Source organism: Thamnophis sirtalis, unplaced genomic scaffold, assembly GCF_051295495.1.
Source record: "Thamnophis sirtalis isolate CommonGarterSnake01/CBP01778 unplaced genomic scaffold, rThaSir2_p1.2 scaffold_4, whole genome shotgun sequence".
Lineage (NCBI taxonomy): Eukaryota > Metazoa > Chordata > Lepidosauria > Squamata > Natricidae > Thamnophis > Thamnophis sirtalis.
Window position 1 is genome coordinate 89,023,810 of NW_028261384.1, and position 18,669 is coordinate 89,042,478.

Sequence of the window (18,669 nt, forward strand, 5' to 3'; positions counted from 1 at the left end):
GCTCCCACCAACACTGACAGGACAAATTACCGGATATAAACAGAGAGCAAACCCCATTCTCTTCTGGTACTGAAAATATTACCTGCAAGCAAACAACCAAGCTCAACCAAACTTAGAGAGCACCAGAGACTCCACGGTTCAAATCTGAGTTATTGATATTCTCTTATATTGATAAAATTGTAGCTATTAGTGAAACTATAATTAAACATAATTACACAAGTGCCTATTTTAGTTACTCTAGAACAGTGGTTCCCAAAGTGGGCGGTACTGCCCCCTGGGGGGCGGTGGGATGACTTAGTGGGGTGCTAAGAGGCAATGGGGTGGCAGGGGATGCTAAGAGGCAACGGGGCGGCAGGGGGGGTGCTAAGAAGCAAGGGAGGTGGCAGGGGGGTGCTAAGAAGCAAGGGAGGTGGCAGAGGAGTGCTGGAGGTGGCCCCCTTGCAGGGTGCAATTCTGCCTGGGGCTCTGTTGGCCACCAGTCAGCTGAGCACTTCCGGCAGGGGTGAAATTCAGTCTAACGTCCCAAAGACTTGAAGGATTTTTTGTTTGCTTACTCGCTCATTCAGGAGGCATACAAGCATGTCAGCTGGGGGGAGGGGGGGCAAAGGGGGGCAGAGAAAGAAGAAAAGAGCTTTTGCCTGCATTTCTCCTCTGATATGACTCTGCGTGTGCTGTACATGGAGAAGAGATGCGGGACTGAACGGCTCTGTCCTTGGGCCTGCATTTCAGGGATTGGGAATTGGCGCTGCATTACACAGTGAGTCCGATGTCACTGCACAAGAGCGCTCATCTGCTTGCCTGTCTGCCTCTCACGCTTTTATAAATGGCTTTACTTCTGACTCCCTTTCCGGGGCTGTGCTGTGAGCCGCCTCTGTGAGGATTAAGCCGCGGCGTGCCTGTGCAATAGAACCACCCCCCCAATCCCTCTTCCACCTGCTCCACACAGATGCGCCAGTCTCCCCTATCTCTACCCCTCCCACCTTAGAAATGTAACGCAGTTAAACATGCAGCAGGGGGGAGAGGCTAGTCCCCCTCTGTCTCCTCACTCCATTTGTAAAGGTGGTCTTAAAAAGCGAGGAGTGGGAGGAAGGGCACTTGGGATGGTTTCTCAAACTTTGAGTTGCAAAGTAATCTCATTGAAGGCTGAAATATAGGGGAGGTTGTGAAAAAGAGGTAAGCATTTCCAACATATCCTGTTTTTAAAAAAAGTAAATAAAAAAGTGGTCTAATTACTGTGTAAAGTTGGATATTGTCACATACAGGAAAAAGCAAAGCAAAACAAAATTATGATAGAACAACATCCCATATTTGAAGAAAATGCTGTCTAAATGTTCCAGTATGCCAAACAAAATGTTTAATAACCAAATGGAGTCAAAACACTGCAGTTTTTTTTAAAATAAAGTGCCCTTCCTATCTTGATATTTATGCACAGTGAGACCTTTATCACAGATAAATCTTGATAATGGCATCACTCTTATGTTGTGTGAGTATACATGAGCTGCAAGGCTTGTATTTTGCCATAGTATCATCTACAGCTCCATAAGTACTACTAGGGTTTTGACCAGCTGCTGGGCACCAACATATTGAGGAATACGGAAAGACTGATCACGTGGGGCAGTCTAATGAGCATTTCTGAAATGGCAGATATCACAGAACAAAGTATTCTTCCTTCCCTACCCCCACCCCACCCTGTTATTTTGAAAAAAACAAAAGGCAGCAGTGTGTATGTGAATGCTCAAGCATGTACTGTATTACACAGAATTTATTGAACAGTGAAGTAGTTACTAAATTTTACTGAGTTTACTAAGTTACTAGTTACTAAGGTTCTTGATAAATGACTATCAGACTTTGAAAACCTGGTATAACTGGATCATGTTCAACAATTTCGTTGAATTAACATTAACTAAAATGTTTTTAAATTGGATTTTGAATAAATGTGCAATTAATTGTTGCAGTTTTGAATTTTACTGTTACTATCTTCCTTCCGCCGTACAAACCGCCCAGTCACATGATCCCCCCTAGCCATGCCAACCAAGCCACGCCCACAGAACCAGTAGTAAAAAGAAATAATTCCACCACTGGGTGTGGGGCACTGAGGATCACCAAGGGGGCAATGGACTGAAAAGGTTTGGGAACCACTGTTCTAGAATATGCAATACTACCAGACATTTTATCTATTTTGACTGCAGATAAAACACCAAGTTCCTTTTCAGGTTGACAAATTGAAGAGAGTTAAATGTCAAACACTATGCTTCTAACATCATTCACACATATAAGAAAATTCCTGTGTTCCCAATATTATCACTATTATTCCTATAATAATACTAGATTTTGTCAAATATCACATGTGACTGAAGTTAGATACCCATATTTATTTTTCCTTATTTATTTTCATATCACTAGTCCTCAGGAAAGTCATCAAAATGAAAAGGGCACAAGTCTTTGGAATCTGCCAGCAAGCACTTTTGTTAACCTGTAGAGTTAAGAAAGAAAGCAGTTATTAGAACTATTATTGTGTAGTTCAGAGGATCAGCAGATGTAAATCTCTCTGACCTTTGCAGTTGCTTATTATGGGTTAAGTATACAGAGAACTACAGATTTATTTTTCATCATTCTGGTGCAATATAATGTATGATAATATGAAAAAAATTCTGAAAATTATCCTATCACAAAAAAGGGAAGGCACGATAGTATAATTTTTCTGCAAATCATTGGACTCATAAGAACTACTCTTTTTTGTAGCCTCTGGTGAAGAAAAAGTCACAAACTAATGGCAAGGTGTATTCAGGTGAATTTGGGATGAACATGATACTATCATCCACATGTTATTTTTAAAGTGTCTCAAGAGGGGGGAATCTGTTTTTTTTAAATATATATATCCTCTTTGACTACTCATTTTTCCAGAACTTTTGTTACTGCACGAGTCAAAAAGAGGGCTGCGAAAACATCCTGGACATAAATTGTTTCAACTCCTACCCTCAAAATGATGCTATAGAACACTGCACACCAAGACAACTAGACACAATAATAGTTTCCCCCCCCCCGAACACCATCACTCTGCTAAACAAATAATTCCCTCCCCACTGTCAAACCATTCACTAAGGCTGCATTACTATTACTACTAGTCTTCTCATTGTTCCTATCACCCATCTCCTCCCACTTGCAGGACTGTAACTGTAATTTTGTTGCTTGTGTCCTTACAATTTATATTGATATTGATTGTTTTCTGATTGCTTATGAACATCATTAAGTGTTGTACCTTATGATTCGTGATGAATACATCTTTTCATTTTGTGTACACTGAGAGCGTATACACTAAAGACAAATTCCTTGTGTGTCCAAATCACACTTGGCCAATAAAGAATTCTATTCCATTCTATTCTTCTATTCTATGTATTGGAAGAATAACTTCTCAGTTGCTTTCATTTACAAATCAAGCTGAGCAGAGGGCACATGTGCAAAATCCCTTGCTATGGTTCACAAAAGGGAGAGGCAATGCAGGCCAGGCAGGTTTCTCTTTACATGTCTGAATACTGAAATTGAAGTGACCCTGCTGTACTCTTTCTGAAGGGCCTTGTTTCTGCCATCATAATAAAAAAAAAAACATTCCACAGATTCTCATTTAATTTTACTGTGTAATTTCTCAATGGAACAAATGCATGTAATGTAAATAAACATTATCCATTTGGTGTGTGATGATTTGCTTTCCTCCTATATGAAAGAAAATAATATTTAGGAAGGGAAAAAAAACCTCAATCTAGAAAAATATCTTAAGAAACAAAATGAAATCTTGTCCTGATTACATCTCCGTCAGTATTGGCTAGTAAAAAAAGGAGATATAACCACTATGTCAATAAGTTAAGATACCTGGGAAAACTATCAGTTAACTATGAATGACTTGCCTGTTCACATAGAAAAATATTGCTTACTCAATACATGACTATAAAACATTCATTTGGTAAGTATCATTGAGTGTAGTAATCCATTAAACTGAAACAAACTTACATTAAATAATATATTATGATTCAAATTCAAATAACATAATTAATTTTGAAATAAAATAAATTATCCCTCATTTTCACATTTCCAGGATGTAAAATTTTAGAACCATCTTTACCTTCATTCAATATCCGTCTCAAGTATATCATCAGTTTTCATTGGCTGCTCATTATCACAAGTCCCGGATTCCTCCTGTTTCCTCTTTCTACGCTTTTTCCGACAATAACTTTGAAAGGAAGTAAAAAATTAAGTCTATGAGTTACAAATTCATAATGCAAATTTGTTACCTATCATCAGAAATTATTTAGTCTAATCAATGTTTGCATTTGTGTATATATAAGGTAAAGTTAACGGTTCCCCCTACACATACAGGTGAAACGCGAAAAATTAGGATATCGTGCAAAAGTTCATTTATTTCAGTATGCAACTTAAAAGGTAAAACTAATATATGAGATAGACACTTATATGCAAAGCAGGATACTTCAAGCTGCGATTTGTCATAATTGTGATGATTATGGCTTACAGCTCATGAAACCCCCAAATCCATAATCTCAGAAAATTAGAATATTACATGCAATCAATAAAACAAGGATTATTCATAGAACAATATCGGACCTCTGAAAAGTATAAGCATGACCAAGTACTCAGTACTTGGTTTGGGCCCCTTTTGCAGCAATTACTGCCTCAATGTGGTGTGGCATGGAAGCTATCAGCCTGTGACACTGCTGAGGTGTTATGGAAGATCAGGATGCTTCAATAGCGGCCTTCAGCTCTTCTGCATTGTTCGGTCTCATATCTCTCATCTTTCTCTTGGCAATGCCCCGTAGATTCTCTATGGGGTTCAGGTCAGGCAAGTTTTCTAGCCAATCAAGCACAGTAATCCCACGGTCATTGAACCAGGTTTTGGTGCTTTTGGCAGTGTAGGCAGGTGCCAACTCCTGCTGGAAAATGAAGTCAGCATCCCCATAAAGCTCATCTGCAGAAGGAAGCATGAAGTGCTCCAAAATCTCCTGGTAGATGGCTGTGTTGACCCTGGACTTAATGAAGCACAGTGGACCAACACCAGCAGATGACATGGCTTCCCAAATCAGCCCAGACTGTGGAAACTTCACACTGGACTTCAAGCATCTTGCAGTGCGTGCCTCTCCATTCTTCCTCTATAGTCTGGGTCCTTGGTTTCCAAATGAGATGCAGAAGTTGCTCTCATCAAAAAAGAAGACTTTGGACCACTGAGCAACAGACCAGGTCTGCTTTTCTTTAGCCCAGGTAAGATGCTTCTGACATTGTTTGTTGTTCAGGAGCAGCTTGACAAGAGGAATACGACATTTGAAGCCCATGTCCAGGATCCATCTATCTGTGGTGGCTCTTGATGCACTGACTCCAGCCTCAGTCCACTCCTTGTGAAAGTCCCCAACACTTTTGAATGGTCTTTTCCTGACAATCCTCTCCAGGCCACGGTCATCCCTGCTACTTGTGCACTTTTTTCTTCCACACTTTTCCCTTCCACATAACTTTCTATTAATGTGCTTTGATACAGCACTTTGGGAACATCCAACTTCTTTTGCAATTACCTTTTGAGGCTTTCCCTCCTTATGGAGGGTGTCAATGATGGTTTTCTGCACAACTATCGGGTCAGCAGTCTTTCCCATGATTGTGATTCCTACTGAAGCAGACTGAGAGACAATTTAAAGGCTCAGGAACCCTTTGGAGGTGTTATGGCTTAATTAGCTGATTAGAGTAGGACACTTTGAGCCTAGAATATTGCAGTTTTTCACAATATTCTAATTTTCTGAGATTGTGGATGTGGGATTTTCATGAGCTGTAAACCGTAATCATCACAATTATGACAAATCACGACTTGAACTATCTTGCTTTGCATGCAATGAGTCTCTCTCATATATTAATTTCACCTTTTAAGTTGCATTACTGAAATAAATGAATTTTTGCATGATATTCTAATTTTTCAAGTTTCACCTGTATTTGCTAGTCATTCCTGACTCTTTCAAAGCCAAAGAGCAAGCACTGTCCGAAGATGCCTCGGTGGTATGTGGCTGGTATGACTAAATGTTGAAGGAGCACAAAACGCTGTTATCTTCCCACCAAAGGTGGTTCCTATTTTTCTACTTGCATTTTTACATGCTTTCAAACTGCTAGGTTGACCGAAACTGAGACAAGTAATGGGAGCTCACTCCGTTACATAGCACTAGGGATTTGAACCGCCTTTCGGATCGACAAGTTCAACATCTTAGCCATTGAGCCACCACGTCCCAGGTGTGTTTGTGTGTGTGTGTGTGTATGCATGCATGCATGCATGTATACACACACATACATACATACATATAAAACAACTGATTTCTAATGAAACTAAGTAAGTGTTGCTAGAGTATGTCTATGGTGAAGGAGAATGTTATCTCCAATTGAAATCAAAGCAGAGCAACATTTGCATTCAGGTCAACTCAAATGCAGCTGTGTGATCTGCTTCATTTATCTCTGAAGCCCTGTTCTTGTCTTCAGGTAAGCACAAATTCTGCTAGCCATCCAATGGAGGTCAGAGGGAGCATGAGAAGGACTGCATGTATGGCCCTATCCATTGTCAAGTCTTCATATATTCAAAAACACAAGAGTAATAATAAAAAATAGTCTTGTATTTGTACTTGTTAATTTTCAACTCACAGAAACAGTATCTCCACTGAATGTTCATTAACTGTATTAACTGGAGAGGTTTCTTAAATGGAGTGCCATGGGTGTTATTTCTAGATTTTTTGCTCTTCAATAATTTTATAAATGGCTTGTATGAGAACTTAGACTCAACTGGGGAATCTCTTCCCCTTTATATACTGCTGATCCATAATTTCTAGTAGCCCCCACCAATATGACCAATAGTCAGGAATATTAGAGATGTCATAAAGATTATTAGAGATGTCATTATATAACATCACAGATTGTCTATCACAGGCTCAGAAAAAAGGATACCAAATTTGCAGCTGATAAGAAGCTGGGAGGAATAACTTAAACCAAAAAGCGATACTCAATATATATTGATAAGTTGTAAGACTAAGTCCAAATCAATTATTAAAAAAGGATAATCTGTAACATGTTTTAGCTATAAAAATTATATACATACATACATTCGTAACACTTATCCTAGACAAGATCAAAGGCTTCTGGTCCAAAATTCTACATGGGCTAATCCAGATATTATGGATCATCCATAACAGAATGTAAGTCTGCAGTATAATGCAGCTATTAAAAAACTGAAGCTCAGATACTTTGGTACCAAATGAGAAGAGAGGACTCACTGGAAAAAAAAACCTTAATGCTGAGAAAGAGCATACATACAAAGGAGAAGGGACAGCAGAGAATGAGATGGATAGATAATATCATTAACATTGTGGGCAAGTCTGGGCAGACTCAGGGAGACAATGGATAACCAGGGGAACATGGCAAACTATGGCCCATGGTGTTGGGAACAGTCAGACAGGACTTAGCAACTTTAAACAGCAGTTTTAAAAGCTACAATAACAGAAAGTACGTTACCTTGGTTACACATAATTCTGTTCTATTTCTGTCCATTTATTATATTACATTAAAAAGAATTACATGGAGTTTACTATTTCTTTGGAGCAATAGTATAACAAAACTATTATACTTACACCTAAAGGTATCTTACCCACTGTAAAACATAGATGTGGAAATAAGTAAATTTATAATTTGATTCAAAAAACCTCTTTTTGAATTTCTACAGCTTTATGTAAACAAACAATATTGAAGAACATAATTCTAACATAACTAGAATTAAGGAAGAAAATTTACCTCAGTTGGGAATAATAAATTCAGTTTTATTTTCTTTGTAGATATTACGTATATTATACAGTATTAGAAACTTCCAAAAGTACTAATTGCTAAAGGCTGATTAACTTAATAACTACATTTGTAGTTTCATGAAAATACATACAGAAGCCAAATTTTCATTTGGGTGTACTCACTGAGTGTAAGTGCAGATACATGCAATCAGGATGATAAGCATTACCATAACAGCTATCAAAGCAACTACCACAATTTGATTTTGATCTCCTCTTAGATGAAATAAGTCCAATCGCTCGCATCTTTCCCCAGTGTAGCCTCTCTCACAGCTGTAAAAAATATAGAAAAATGTTTTGCAAATTGGTTTTCTTTTTTCCTTCAAGACTGAAGTCTATTACTACACTAGCACCTATCCCACATACAGTACACACTTGTGACTAAAGCAATTGTTCATTCTATTTGAGTTAGATCACAATTCCATCACCATTAGCCATGCCAACTGGTGATTATGAGAACTATAATGTGACACAGCAGAAAGGTACAGATTGGGGGAACCTAGGACAGATCTGCAAACAAACTGCACATGCAAATGAATCTTAGGGCTTGAAAACTGCCATCCAATGGAATTCCTGATCTAGAAGAACTTCAACTGCATTCAGGGAAATATCACCTGAACATGATAATGTTTGCCAACCTAAACAACTTAATGTATGGTCTTCAACTTCCAGAATTCTCTAGACAGCATGCTCTGTGTCGCCCTTTCTGCTTGGAATTTATTAGGAAAAGATTTGGAAATAAACACACAGTGGAAGATTTGGTATATATGCTGTTCTTCCACATGTGTTTAATTAAGGTATTTTGTGGCTGAGCACCCCATCAGTTGGACTAAATCAGTATTTCCAGATCAGTATTTCTCAATCTTGGCAGTTTGAAGCTATGCGAACTTCAACTCCTAGAATTATCCAGATAACATACTGGCTGGGAATTTGGGGGAATTGAAGTCCATACATTTTCAAGCTGCCAAGGTTGAGTAACTCTGTACCAGAACAACTCATCATAGAAGAAAGCTGTTCCAGTTTATATTCTATACAAATTGAGTAATTTCTGGTGTTGTTGGAATCTTAAAAATAAAGATAAATGATAATAAAATAAATTAACAATAAAGACACCCAGAATTATTTTTCTTATAAAATAGTTGGCACATCAGGAAACCTCAGTTGTCTTTACTGAGTATCCCTGATAATAGTTGACATATCTTTACTTTCTGACAGTCAACAATCCTTGATACCCTATCATGGCCATAACTAATAAGTAATGGAGAAGGTATACCTTAATTATAAACTCGGGACAGATTCAATTACTCCCACTATCCTCTAAGCAGATAGATAAAAATTCATTAATAAAGTTACATTAACTTTAACTCTAAATCTTTTTTTTAAATCTTATGCATGGGATCTTCCAGTTCAGCAGTTGCATATTGAGGGTTGTAATATAGATATGATTAAGTCCAGAATTTTGCAATACCAAATCTAAGATATTGGCTTTTTTAATCTGAGAAGAAAAGTACTTTTAAAAGTTATAACTCATAATTTTAAAAGGTTAAAAGAATCATCACTTTCCACCTCATCTTCAATCTCACAGATTCATCATATGCAAAGTGGACACCTAAACTAGGGAGACTCCTCGTGGGCATTCTTTAGGCAATGCAAAGCACTGCCTAAGAAATTTTATGAATTTCTTAATAACAAATAAGGCTTTAGCATTTTAGCAATCATCCTTGTACAAGTAAGATTTTGTCTACTCATCAACATTAAAGAGAACCTGGAGCAAAATCCATAATTGGAAGACTGCATTATTATTTTTAAAGAGTTTTTACAGTATTCACGCCAGAATTGAAAGAACAGCTAAAACAAACAAATTCAAATAAGTAAAACACTTGGCCATTAGTAAATAACAGATTTAAATAAGTACATATTTGGCCAGAGCATGACATATTCTTTGGAGATATCTGGCCATTAAAGTCATGCTTAGGTCTAAAGTAAAGGTAGAGGTTCCCCTCGCACATATGTATGCCCTAGTCATTCACGACTCTAGAGAATGATGCTCATCTCTGTTTCAAAGCCGAAGAGCCAGTGCTGTCTGAAGACATCTCTGTGGTCATGTGGCTGGCATGAATAAATGCCAAAGGCACACGGAGCACTGTTACCTTCGCACCAAAGGTGATTCCTATTTTTTCTACTTGCACTTTTACATGCTTTCTAACTGCTAGGTTGACAGAAGCTGGAACAAGTAACAGGAGCTCACTCCGTTATGCAGCGCTAGGGTTTTGAACTGCTGACCTTTCTGACTGACAAGCTCAGCGTCTTAGCCACTGAGCCATCTCATCCCTATTTGCTCAGGTTTAACTCTTGGGAAAAGGCATGTTTGGATTTGGGACCTACATGCAGGATGGAGTTTGTACTGCATCAACATAGCGACATCTTCCCTTGACACAGAAGTACTTGTACTTCTCAGGACATTCGGAAAAATGCCCACTCAATCTCAAATCTAGAAATAAGAAAATAAAAATATAAATGCAAATATATATTAGGGTCTACTTAAAATACCTGGATTACTTGTGACTAACTTTTTCCTTCTGTGCTATTTTTAATAATTTTCTCATTTTGAAGAATGTTTTTAGTAATTGTATTTGTAATCCTTTTAATATCATTTTGAGTGGGAAATTCCATGTGAGCATTTTGTCTTCATTCCAATTATGTGACCCATTCAAAGATGGCACATAAGCGCAATAAATAAACAATAAAGATTGTACTTTAACAGTACAATCTTTTTCATATCTGCATAGAAATAAGTCAAAAGAACATTAAAAATGTGTTAAATCAAATGAAATGAAATCATGTCCAACGGTCTGTTTCTGCATTTTACCAGTAAGTACATGTAATGCTAACCTATATTCCCTACAATTTTGTGAAAAGGCTACTGCATTCATTACTGAAATAATGATGCAGCCATGATGACTTATAGCCATGAAGGAACTTAGTGTTCCTTTTTTGTTTAATTTGCTTGTAATTTGCTTAATTGCAATATAACATAATAACAGAATTGGAAGGTCTAGTTGGAAGGACTAGAGGTCTTCTAGTCCAACCCCCTGATCAAGCATGAGACCCTATACCATTTCAGACAAATGGATGTCCAGTCTCTTTTTAAAAACCTTCAGTGATGGAGCACCAACAACTTTTGAAGGTAAAATATTTTATTATTCTCAGTGTCATAGTCATTACTGATTAGTTTTCAACCAAGTTCTGGCTTCTGTTATGGCTGGTTCGCACAAGGACGTGCTTCGAGCGTGCACACACATGAGCAATAGTGACAAAATTGCTTCTGTGCATGCAAAGCAAAATACAAGATGATGGTGCCTACGCTGCCGCCAATAGAACCAATTTGGGGGCGTGGCCGGCCAAGTTACTACCTACTCAACTGAACCAGTCCAAACTGGTAGGAACCCACTTCTGTAGCTCCATTAAGACCTACAAATTGGTTGTGGATTGTCAGCTAGTTACGAATCCATCTGGTGATGCTATCTATCCCATATTTTTCTAGCTTACCAAGAAGTATATTGTGGTCTACTTTGTCAAGAGCCTACTGAAATCCAAGTGCACTAAGTCCACTGCATTTTATTGGTCCACTAATTTAGTCACCTTGTCAAAGAATGAAATAGGATTTGTTTGGCATGATCTGTTTTTGACAAAGCCATGTTGGCTTCTGATTATAACTTTGCTTGCTTCTAGGTCATGGACTCAAACTCTATCATGTCACGTGACATATCGTGATGTATTGTGACGGTTTTGACTTTGCTGAGCTAAAGTTGAACCAAGCCGAGGTGGCGCAGTGGTTAGAGTGCAGTACTGCAGGCTACTTCAGCTGACTGCTAGTTCGGCAGTTCGGCTGTTCAAATCTCACCGGCTCAGGATTGACTCAGCCTTCCATCCTTCCGAGGTGGGTAAAATGAGGACCCGGATTGTTGGGGGCAATATGCTGACTCTGTAAACCGCTTAGAGAGGGCTGAAAGCCCTATGAAGCGGTATATAAGTCTAACTGCTATTGCTATTGCTAAGTTGCTATGGCCTGCATGTGACACATCCAGCCCATGGGCTGCCAGTTTGACATCCCTGTTCTAAGTTTTCTCTGATTTGTTGCTTCATTATCTTTTCCAGGATCTTTCCAGGCATTGAAGTCAGGCTTATTGGTTTGTGGTTTAACCACATCAACTCTTTTCCAGTTCTCTGATAGTTCCCCGGTTCTCCAGAATCTTTGGTTCTGAGATGCCATCTGCCAGTTCTTGCACAACTGTGGGATATAATCTCTCCGGTCCTGTTGATTTGAACTCATCTAGAATGGACAAGTGTTCTCTTATCTCCTCACCCCCTATTTTAATTTGAATTCCTAGACTCTTTTATAGGTTGGGCTATTTTTGTGTGAAGACAGATGCAAAAAAAGAATTAAGCAGCTTTGCTTTCTGCTTCTCCATGTCACTTCTTTGTCACCTTCTTCCATTAGTGGACTAATTATTTATTTGACTTTTTTCTTATTTTATATGTTTCTTATTATTTTTCACATGTTGCAAGTCTCCGTTCATTCATTCTGAGCTTAGCCTTCCTGGCGTCATTTTTGCAGATTAAGGTTATATGCTGATATTCTTTCTTAGTTATTGGTTCTTACAGCAAAGACAGCTGAAGAATGAAATATAAATAATTGGAAGAGAGAAAAGGAGGACAGAAGGAGGAGAGAGAAATGGCTCTATATTCAATTAAGAAAATTGGCAAGGTACAACAAGAGCAATTTAAAAACAATTGTTGGATGTAAAATAAAAGATATTTATCAAGATGGGAAATAAGCCTAGTGAAACTCTGAACTTGGTGAGAGATTAGGCAAACCAAAAGTTTTGAGAGATTTAGATCTTACATTATGCAGAGAATCTGATATGGTTCTTAGAGGTCTCATTAGCAAGCAATATACAGAACATCAACATATTTCTTTCTCTGTCAGTCTCTGCATGGCGTCTTTGATTGTTTTGACTTTTTTTGTTTTTTCCCATGGGTTACATCTACCCTGACACCTTTGAAAATTCAAAAGCATTCGCATCCTCAGACCCAAGTACAGTTCTTTCAAATCCAGATATTTTCCAATTCTTGACAATTGTCCCTGGATTTGGATTAAAAACTGCACTACTGTATTAATTTAATCTTAAATAGATTATGTTTATTAAGGGATTATTAATAATTGGAAAGGAAATGGGTGGCAAATAAATTTAATAATAAATAAATTCAAAGTTATTGTTGATCAGTAATAGAATGTATGCATCTATATTTCTTTAAAGAATCATTAAAACAGGATATATTTATAATTAACATATTGCAAAATAAAAGCTTACTAATGGTGATTTCCAGTTTCTAAAATGTTGTGCATTGTTACATGTAATTACAACGGAAAGTATTTATTCATTAGATTTCTCTCCTGCCTTTATTTTCTATATAACTCAAGATGGAATAGATAATGCAAACTGCTTATTTTTCCCAAATCTGTGAAGTAGGATGGGTTCATAGTTACTCAACTAGCAATAGCAATAGCAATAGCAATAGCAGTAGACTTATATACCGCTTCATAGGCCTTTCAGGCCTCTCTAAGCGGTTTACAGAGAGTCAGCATATTGCCCCCAACAATCTGGGTCCTCATTTTACCCACCTCGGAAGGATGGAAGGCTGAGTCAACCCTGAGCCAGTGAGATTTGAACCGCTGACCTGCTGATCTAGCAGTAGCCTGCAGTGCTGCATTTAACCACTGCGCCACCTTGGCTCTGCCCAACTACCCATACTCAAGGGACAATTAGAACTCCTAGGCTCTTGGTTTCTAATCTGTAACTGTAATTACTACATTAATTAATCAGTTAAACAGTCTTCCTCTCCATTATTGAAAACAATGTCATTGTCAGGAATTAAAATCCATCTGTTACCTGTACATGTTCCATTCATGTGATCACAGGAAAGCTTCTTGGTTTCCAGGCCAGCTGTTGCATTTTCACTGCTAGTCACAGAGCTGAAAATCACTATGCCTTTAGTTGGGGAGGAGGAGAAGGCAAATCATTTCAAAAGTAACTTTCAAGTACTTTTCAAGTAACTAGACTCAAATTACAGTAATACTTCTACTAAGTGTACTGCTTGTTTCTTATTTCTAAAGATACAATTCCCATTTCACTATCTGAATCCTAACAGCTAATGTGGGTTTTGCTATGCCTTAAAAAAATTTCCAGTTTGAAAAATTTCTGAATGGCTTACTGTAATACTTTAGATTACTTACATTAAAGGTAAAGGTTTCCCTGCATATGTGTGCTAGTTGTTTTCCAGTTCTATCTAGGAGGGGTGCTCATCTCCATTTCAAAGCCAAAGTCCCAGCGCTGTCCAAAGACATCTCCATGGTCATGTGGCCAGCATGACTCAATGCCAAAGGCGCACAGAGCGCTGTTACCTTCCCAACAAAGTGGTCCCTATTTTTCTACTTGCATTTTTTACGTCCTTTCAAACTGCTAGGTTGGCAGAAGCTGGAACAAGTAATGGGAGGTCATTCCATTATGCAGTACTAGGGATTTGAACTGCTGAATTACCAATCTTCTGATTGACAAGGTCAACGTCTTAGCCACTGAGTCACCGCATCTCTTTTACTTACATTACCTATGTTCAATACACTTTAAATACTCATAACATTTTCCCTCAACTGTTTGAACTTTAAAAAGTCTACTTCTAATAGCACAGTGATAGATTAACACATCTTTGTTAAACAGCTAACAGAACTTCCCCAGACAAGGAAAAACTGAGAGAGTGCTCATTTTTAGTCCACAGATTTACTCTATGAGAGAAGCTTGACAAGATTTGAAGGGGCTTATTCACTGATATCAATATAGTCTTCCAAGTCAGCCTACTATTACTGAATAATATTTTCATCACAGGAGGCCTCAAACAAACATTTCTAAGAATTTCTTCAGCAGGTGACCTGGAATTAATCCTCAATCCCCTTTATTAGCTCTTTCCAAAAAAGAGTTGTATATCAACTATACAAACTAAGTCACTCTTACTAAAGCTTTCTTAGACTGGATAATGATATTCATAAATTATTTTTCCTCACCCTTATTCTTGCCTACCGAATGCAATTTATCCAAATATTTCCAATTTTGCACACCTGCACACTTTTTCACAAATGTGCATGTATGAAGAAACCACAAAAAGTTTTAAAAAGAAGATAACTACTGCAGCAGAATTTTTTTTTCCTGGAAGCAGTGTTGTTCCCACTCCTATTGGGCAAATTGATAAATTGATGGCAATTTCAGGAGAATCCTTCTGCCTCTTTTCAATGATCAGTCCTTCTATACTAGGACACCATATAAAATTCAGTAAATAAATAAGAACTGCCAAATATCAAGAATATTTATTATAAATATTAAATGTCAACAATAAATATTTAAGCCATGAATTCAACGTAATATAAGAACCATGTAATAAAAAGAGCACATAACACCAAAAGATAATTAATATTTGCAATAGTTGGTCAATCTCCAACTTCTTGTTTCAGACACATTGGGATCACAGTTTCCAGAATTCTTAGCCAGCATATTTAAGGAAAATTATATTAGATTATGGAAAGTGTTATAAATCCAAGTTTAGTAACTAAAATGAGAATACTCTTAAGATACTGTAAGTGCATGGTTACAAAATGCAGTAACATATATGTAAAATTTGTCCCAATTATGACAGATGTACAGAAAAATAGTACAGGTAACTTGGTAAAGTTTTGAAGGCTTGATTAAAATATTATGCATCATTAAACTGTTTAAATTATGTAAATGAAAAAAATTATTGTTTTGAGATTAAAGAGAAATCTAGATTTTGGAAGATTAAGATTTAATTTGGCAGTGAAATTCTGACTGCATGATGCATTCACCTACTTCTCTGTGAGTTAAATGTTAATATTTATAAATTGCAGAAAATATTAATATGTTTAAAATTTCTATCTATTATAAGCATAACCATATACTTACTATAAGTTATAATTAAAATGGAATTATCCTCTTTCTCATACTTCCCTTTTTCCCTGGCTCAAGTCATAGCCCTGTTTATTCCATTAATTGTCTTGTTGCCTCCTTTATGTTCCCAAGGTCTGTTAGGCATTTATTCACAGTACCTGAATGTGAGATCTGTGGGTGGGTAGACTAGAGAAGAAATATCCTGGGGGGGAAATACAGCAAGCCACTTCCACACTATTGTCAAAGAAGCAATACGAATGTCTCAATTTTGTCTCCAGGAGTTGAACTTAACTTGAGGGACACTTTATCTTGTAACACTTATACAATGGACATTATACACCAGATATATGAACAGGTCTTTGTCCCGAAAGTAGACTTCATTTCCAGGAAAAGCAACAACACAACAGTGTCCCAACAAAGGAAATAAGTAGGAACAGAAAGGCATGGAAGTTTTTAAACGGTGTGTTTCATCACTAAGCTTTGACTACTAGTATTAAAACATTCCAGGAGTTCCAGAAAAACATGTAATCCAGTTAAACCACTTGCAATATCTCAAGGCAAGTGCCATAGAACTACAAAATATTCCAATATTTAAATTGCTATCAATATAAATAATGTGATGTTTAGTAAAATTAATTGGCAGAAAGTATTTCCAAAAAACTATTACTATCAAATAAACAAATCCAGACATATGTTCTGAATGTCAATATTTTAAAATAGCCCTAATTAATATGATGTGGATTATAAATTACACTGATTTCTTTTGCTGAAAAACAGATACTATGAAACGTCATGAGTTTATAATGCAGTTATAATACAATGCAAATTAATACAGAAATTATTTTCAATTCTCTATAATGTAATATAGATTGTTAGTGATGTCTGGTGATATTATTGCAAAACTTAGTTAACAAACAATATAATTTAATAAGCCCACTTAAATAAGAAATTTTACAAACTATATAGGCTGGCCTGTGATTAGACCAGAGCAGCCTTTCTTTACCTTTTAACTTGTTTCAAACTGCCCTGGGTTCTAAGGCCCCTTAAAATAAACACACGGGATAAAAATAGGCACTTAGGTACTCTATTTAATGGGTATCCTGCCAAGCAATGTGTAGCGAAGGCAACCTAATCTAATTGATGATATACTTGGCACCAGAAAAAAATCCTACTTTGGATTTCCTTAGCCATAAAATGTGGGTACTTGATTTCAATAGCAAGACCTGAATGCAAAACTTGGAAGGAAGGAAAGAAGCGAGGAAGGAAGGAAGGAAGGAAGGAAGGAAGGAAGGAAGGAAGGAAGGAAGGAAGGAAGGAAGGAAGGCTCTGACTTTATCATAAATGAGCAATGGTTTTCAGATGATGGAGTAGATTTGATCATATGCCACGAGGGCAGGTATGAAGCCTTGTCTTGAAAGCCGCTATCTTTCCACAGTGCTTCCTATCTAAAAAAAATTGATCTCTTTTTGTATTACAAAGTCACAAACAGTGATCATTGCAAGCACTTTGCTGTTCACCTAGATTGAAGAAATGGGTAGGTTGATTTCTTTCTTGCTTTCTTTTTTCTAGCAGAGTTCCTATCCAGGACAAGCAAAAACACTGCAAGTGAAGCTAAACCTGCTGGGGGTTTGTTTATTAACTTACTTGCTTATTGAATTCATATGCTATTGATTGATTTAATTTATATGCCGCCCCTCTCGCTTATAAGAGACTCTTATAAGTTTATAAATTGTTTGGAAATCCCTGCCAGAAAAGAGAAATACTGACAGTAGGACTGAGTTACAAATGTCATTCTCTTTTCCCGCAAAGGTCCCCTGGCATAAGAGTTGCATAACTTCTGTCAGAAAAGGACGCACCTGTTGAACGTCTGCCTGCCGTGAAGCTATCGAAGGGTGTTCTATGCAAGAGCAGCAGCAAGTAGCCAGGAACCCACCCGACCACCGTGGTAGATAGAAAGGAAACGTCAATCCTCACCCAGGAGCAGGAGAGGGCCGGAACCCAGAAGCGCGTCAAGAGCCATCAAAGCCGGGCTTCACCTCCACTAGCCAGCGGACTGCAGCAACTTACACGAAACAGCCACCGCCCCACAACTTGAAAAAGTCAGGAGGCGCCGCTGAGACAGAAAGGCGCAGCCTCTTCGGCAACCTGAGACAGGGGTTCCCCCGCCTCCTGCTTCTCCTGGCTGGAAGGCACAGGGCTGACTTTTCGCCGTCCGCCCTCTTTAACACCCTGCGTGAAAAGAAGTCTCAGCCATCTCTGCCATCCGGAATCGCCCGAACACCTGGCGCCCTTGCTGCTCCTACTCCTCCTGACACGGACGGGGAGGAGGTTGGCGTCACCCTCTTTGCTTCAGGGATATAGGGAAATCTTTCCCAGTCTTAGAAGTATTACTTCTTGCTTTTGAAGTATTTATGCCACCAGTCAGAAGACTTCCTTAGCGATCATATCAGGCGCGTGGGGGAACGGGATAATTAAAAGAACAGACCCAAGGATGCGCTCAGTTGGCAGGGGCAGGATCTAGCCCTAACTGCAATGGCGACAGACAAAAGCGATGGGATCCAAATATCTTGTCATTACCGAGAATAGCAATTAAATCCTTTGGCTGAATTCACTGCTCAGGTTATTTAAACTGAAGATCCTTAATGAAATCCATGAATCTCAGCTGTGACTCCATCCTCGGTGGGGCGGGGAACACCTTTCTGGATCTCAGCTCAAGAAGCATATTGTAAAAAAGAAACCGCAAAGAAAAATAGTTGACCTATAGGAAATTATTTGGAAATCATCAAACACAATTT

The 18,669-nt window shown here is 37.9% G+C and overlaps 1 protein-coding gene across 1 annotated transcript; it reads right to left on the reverse strand.

Moving 5' to 3' along the window:
* Positions 1–1,623: 1,623 nt before the first annotated feature.
* BTC (betacellulin) lies at positions 1,624–17,960 on the reverse strand. Its single transcript, XM_087711863.1, has 6 exons — positions 17,849–17,960; positions 13,814–13,912; positions 10,245–10,350; positions 7,986–8,132; positions 4,118–4,225; positions 1,624–2,473 (listed from the first exon to the last, which is right to left on the reverse strand). The coding sequence occupies exons 1-5, from the start codon at positions 17,892–17,894 to the stop codon at positions 4,120–4,122; spliced, it is 504 nt and encodes a 167-aa protein (XP_087567989.1). The 5' UTR covers positions 17,895–17,960; the 3' UTR covers positions 1,624–2,473; positions 4,118–4,119.
* Between the last annotated feature and the right edge of the window lie 709 nt (positions 17,961–18,669).

What these genes read in the sequence shown, in the direction of transcription:
- BTC (XM_087711863.1), bottom strand. Translation starts at nt 17,894, where the DNA reads ATGGCTCTTGACGCGCTTCTGGGTTCCGGCCCTCTCCTGCTCCTGG. An exon ending in CATGAATGGAACATGTACAG is followed by an intron (nt 10,351 to 13,813) that starts GTAACAGATGGA and finishes TCTTATTTCTAG; the next exon opens with ATTTGAGATTGAGTGGGCAT. An exon ending in GTACAAACTCCATCCTGCAT is followed by an intron (nt 8,133 to 10,244) that starts GTAGGTCCCAAA and finishes TATTTTTTACAG; the next exon opens with CTGTGAGAGAGGCTACACTG.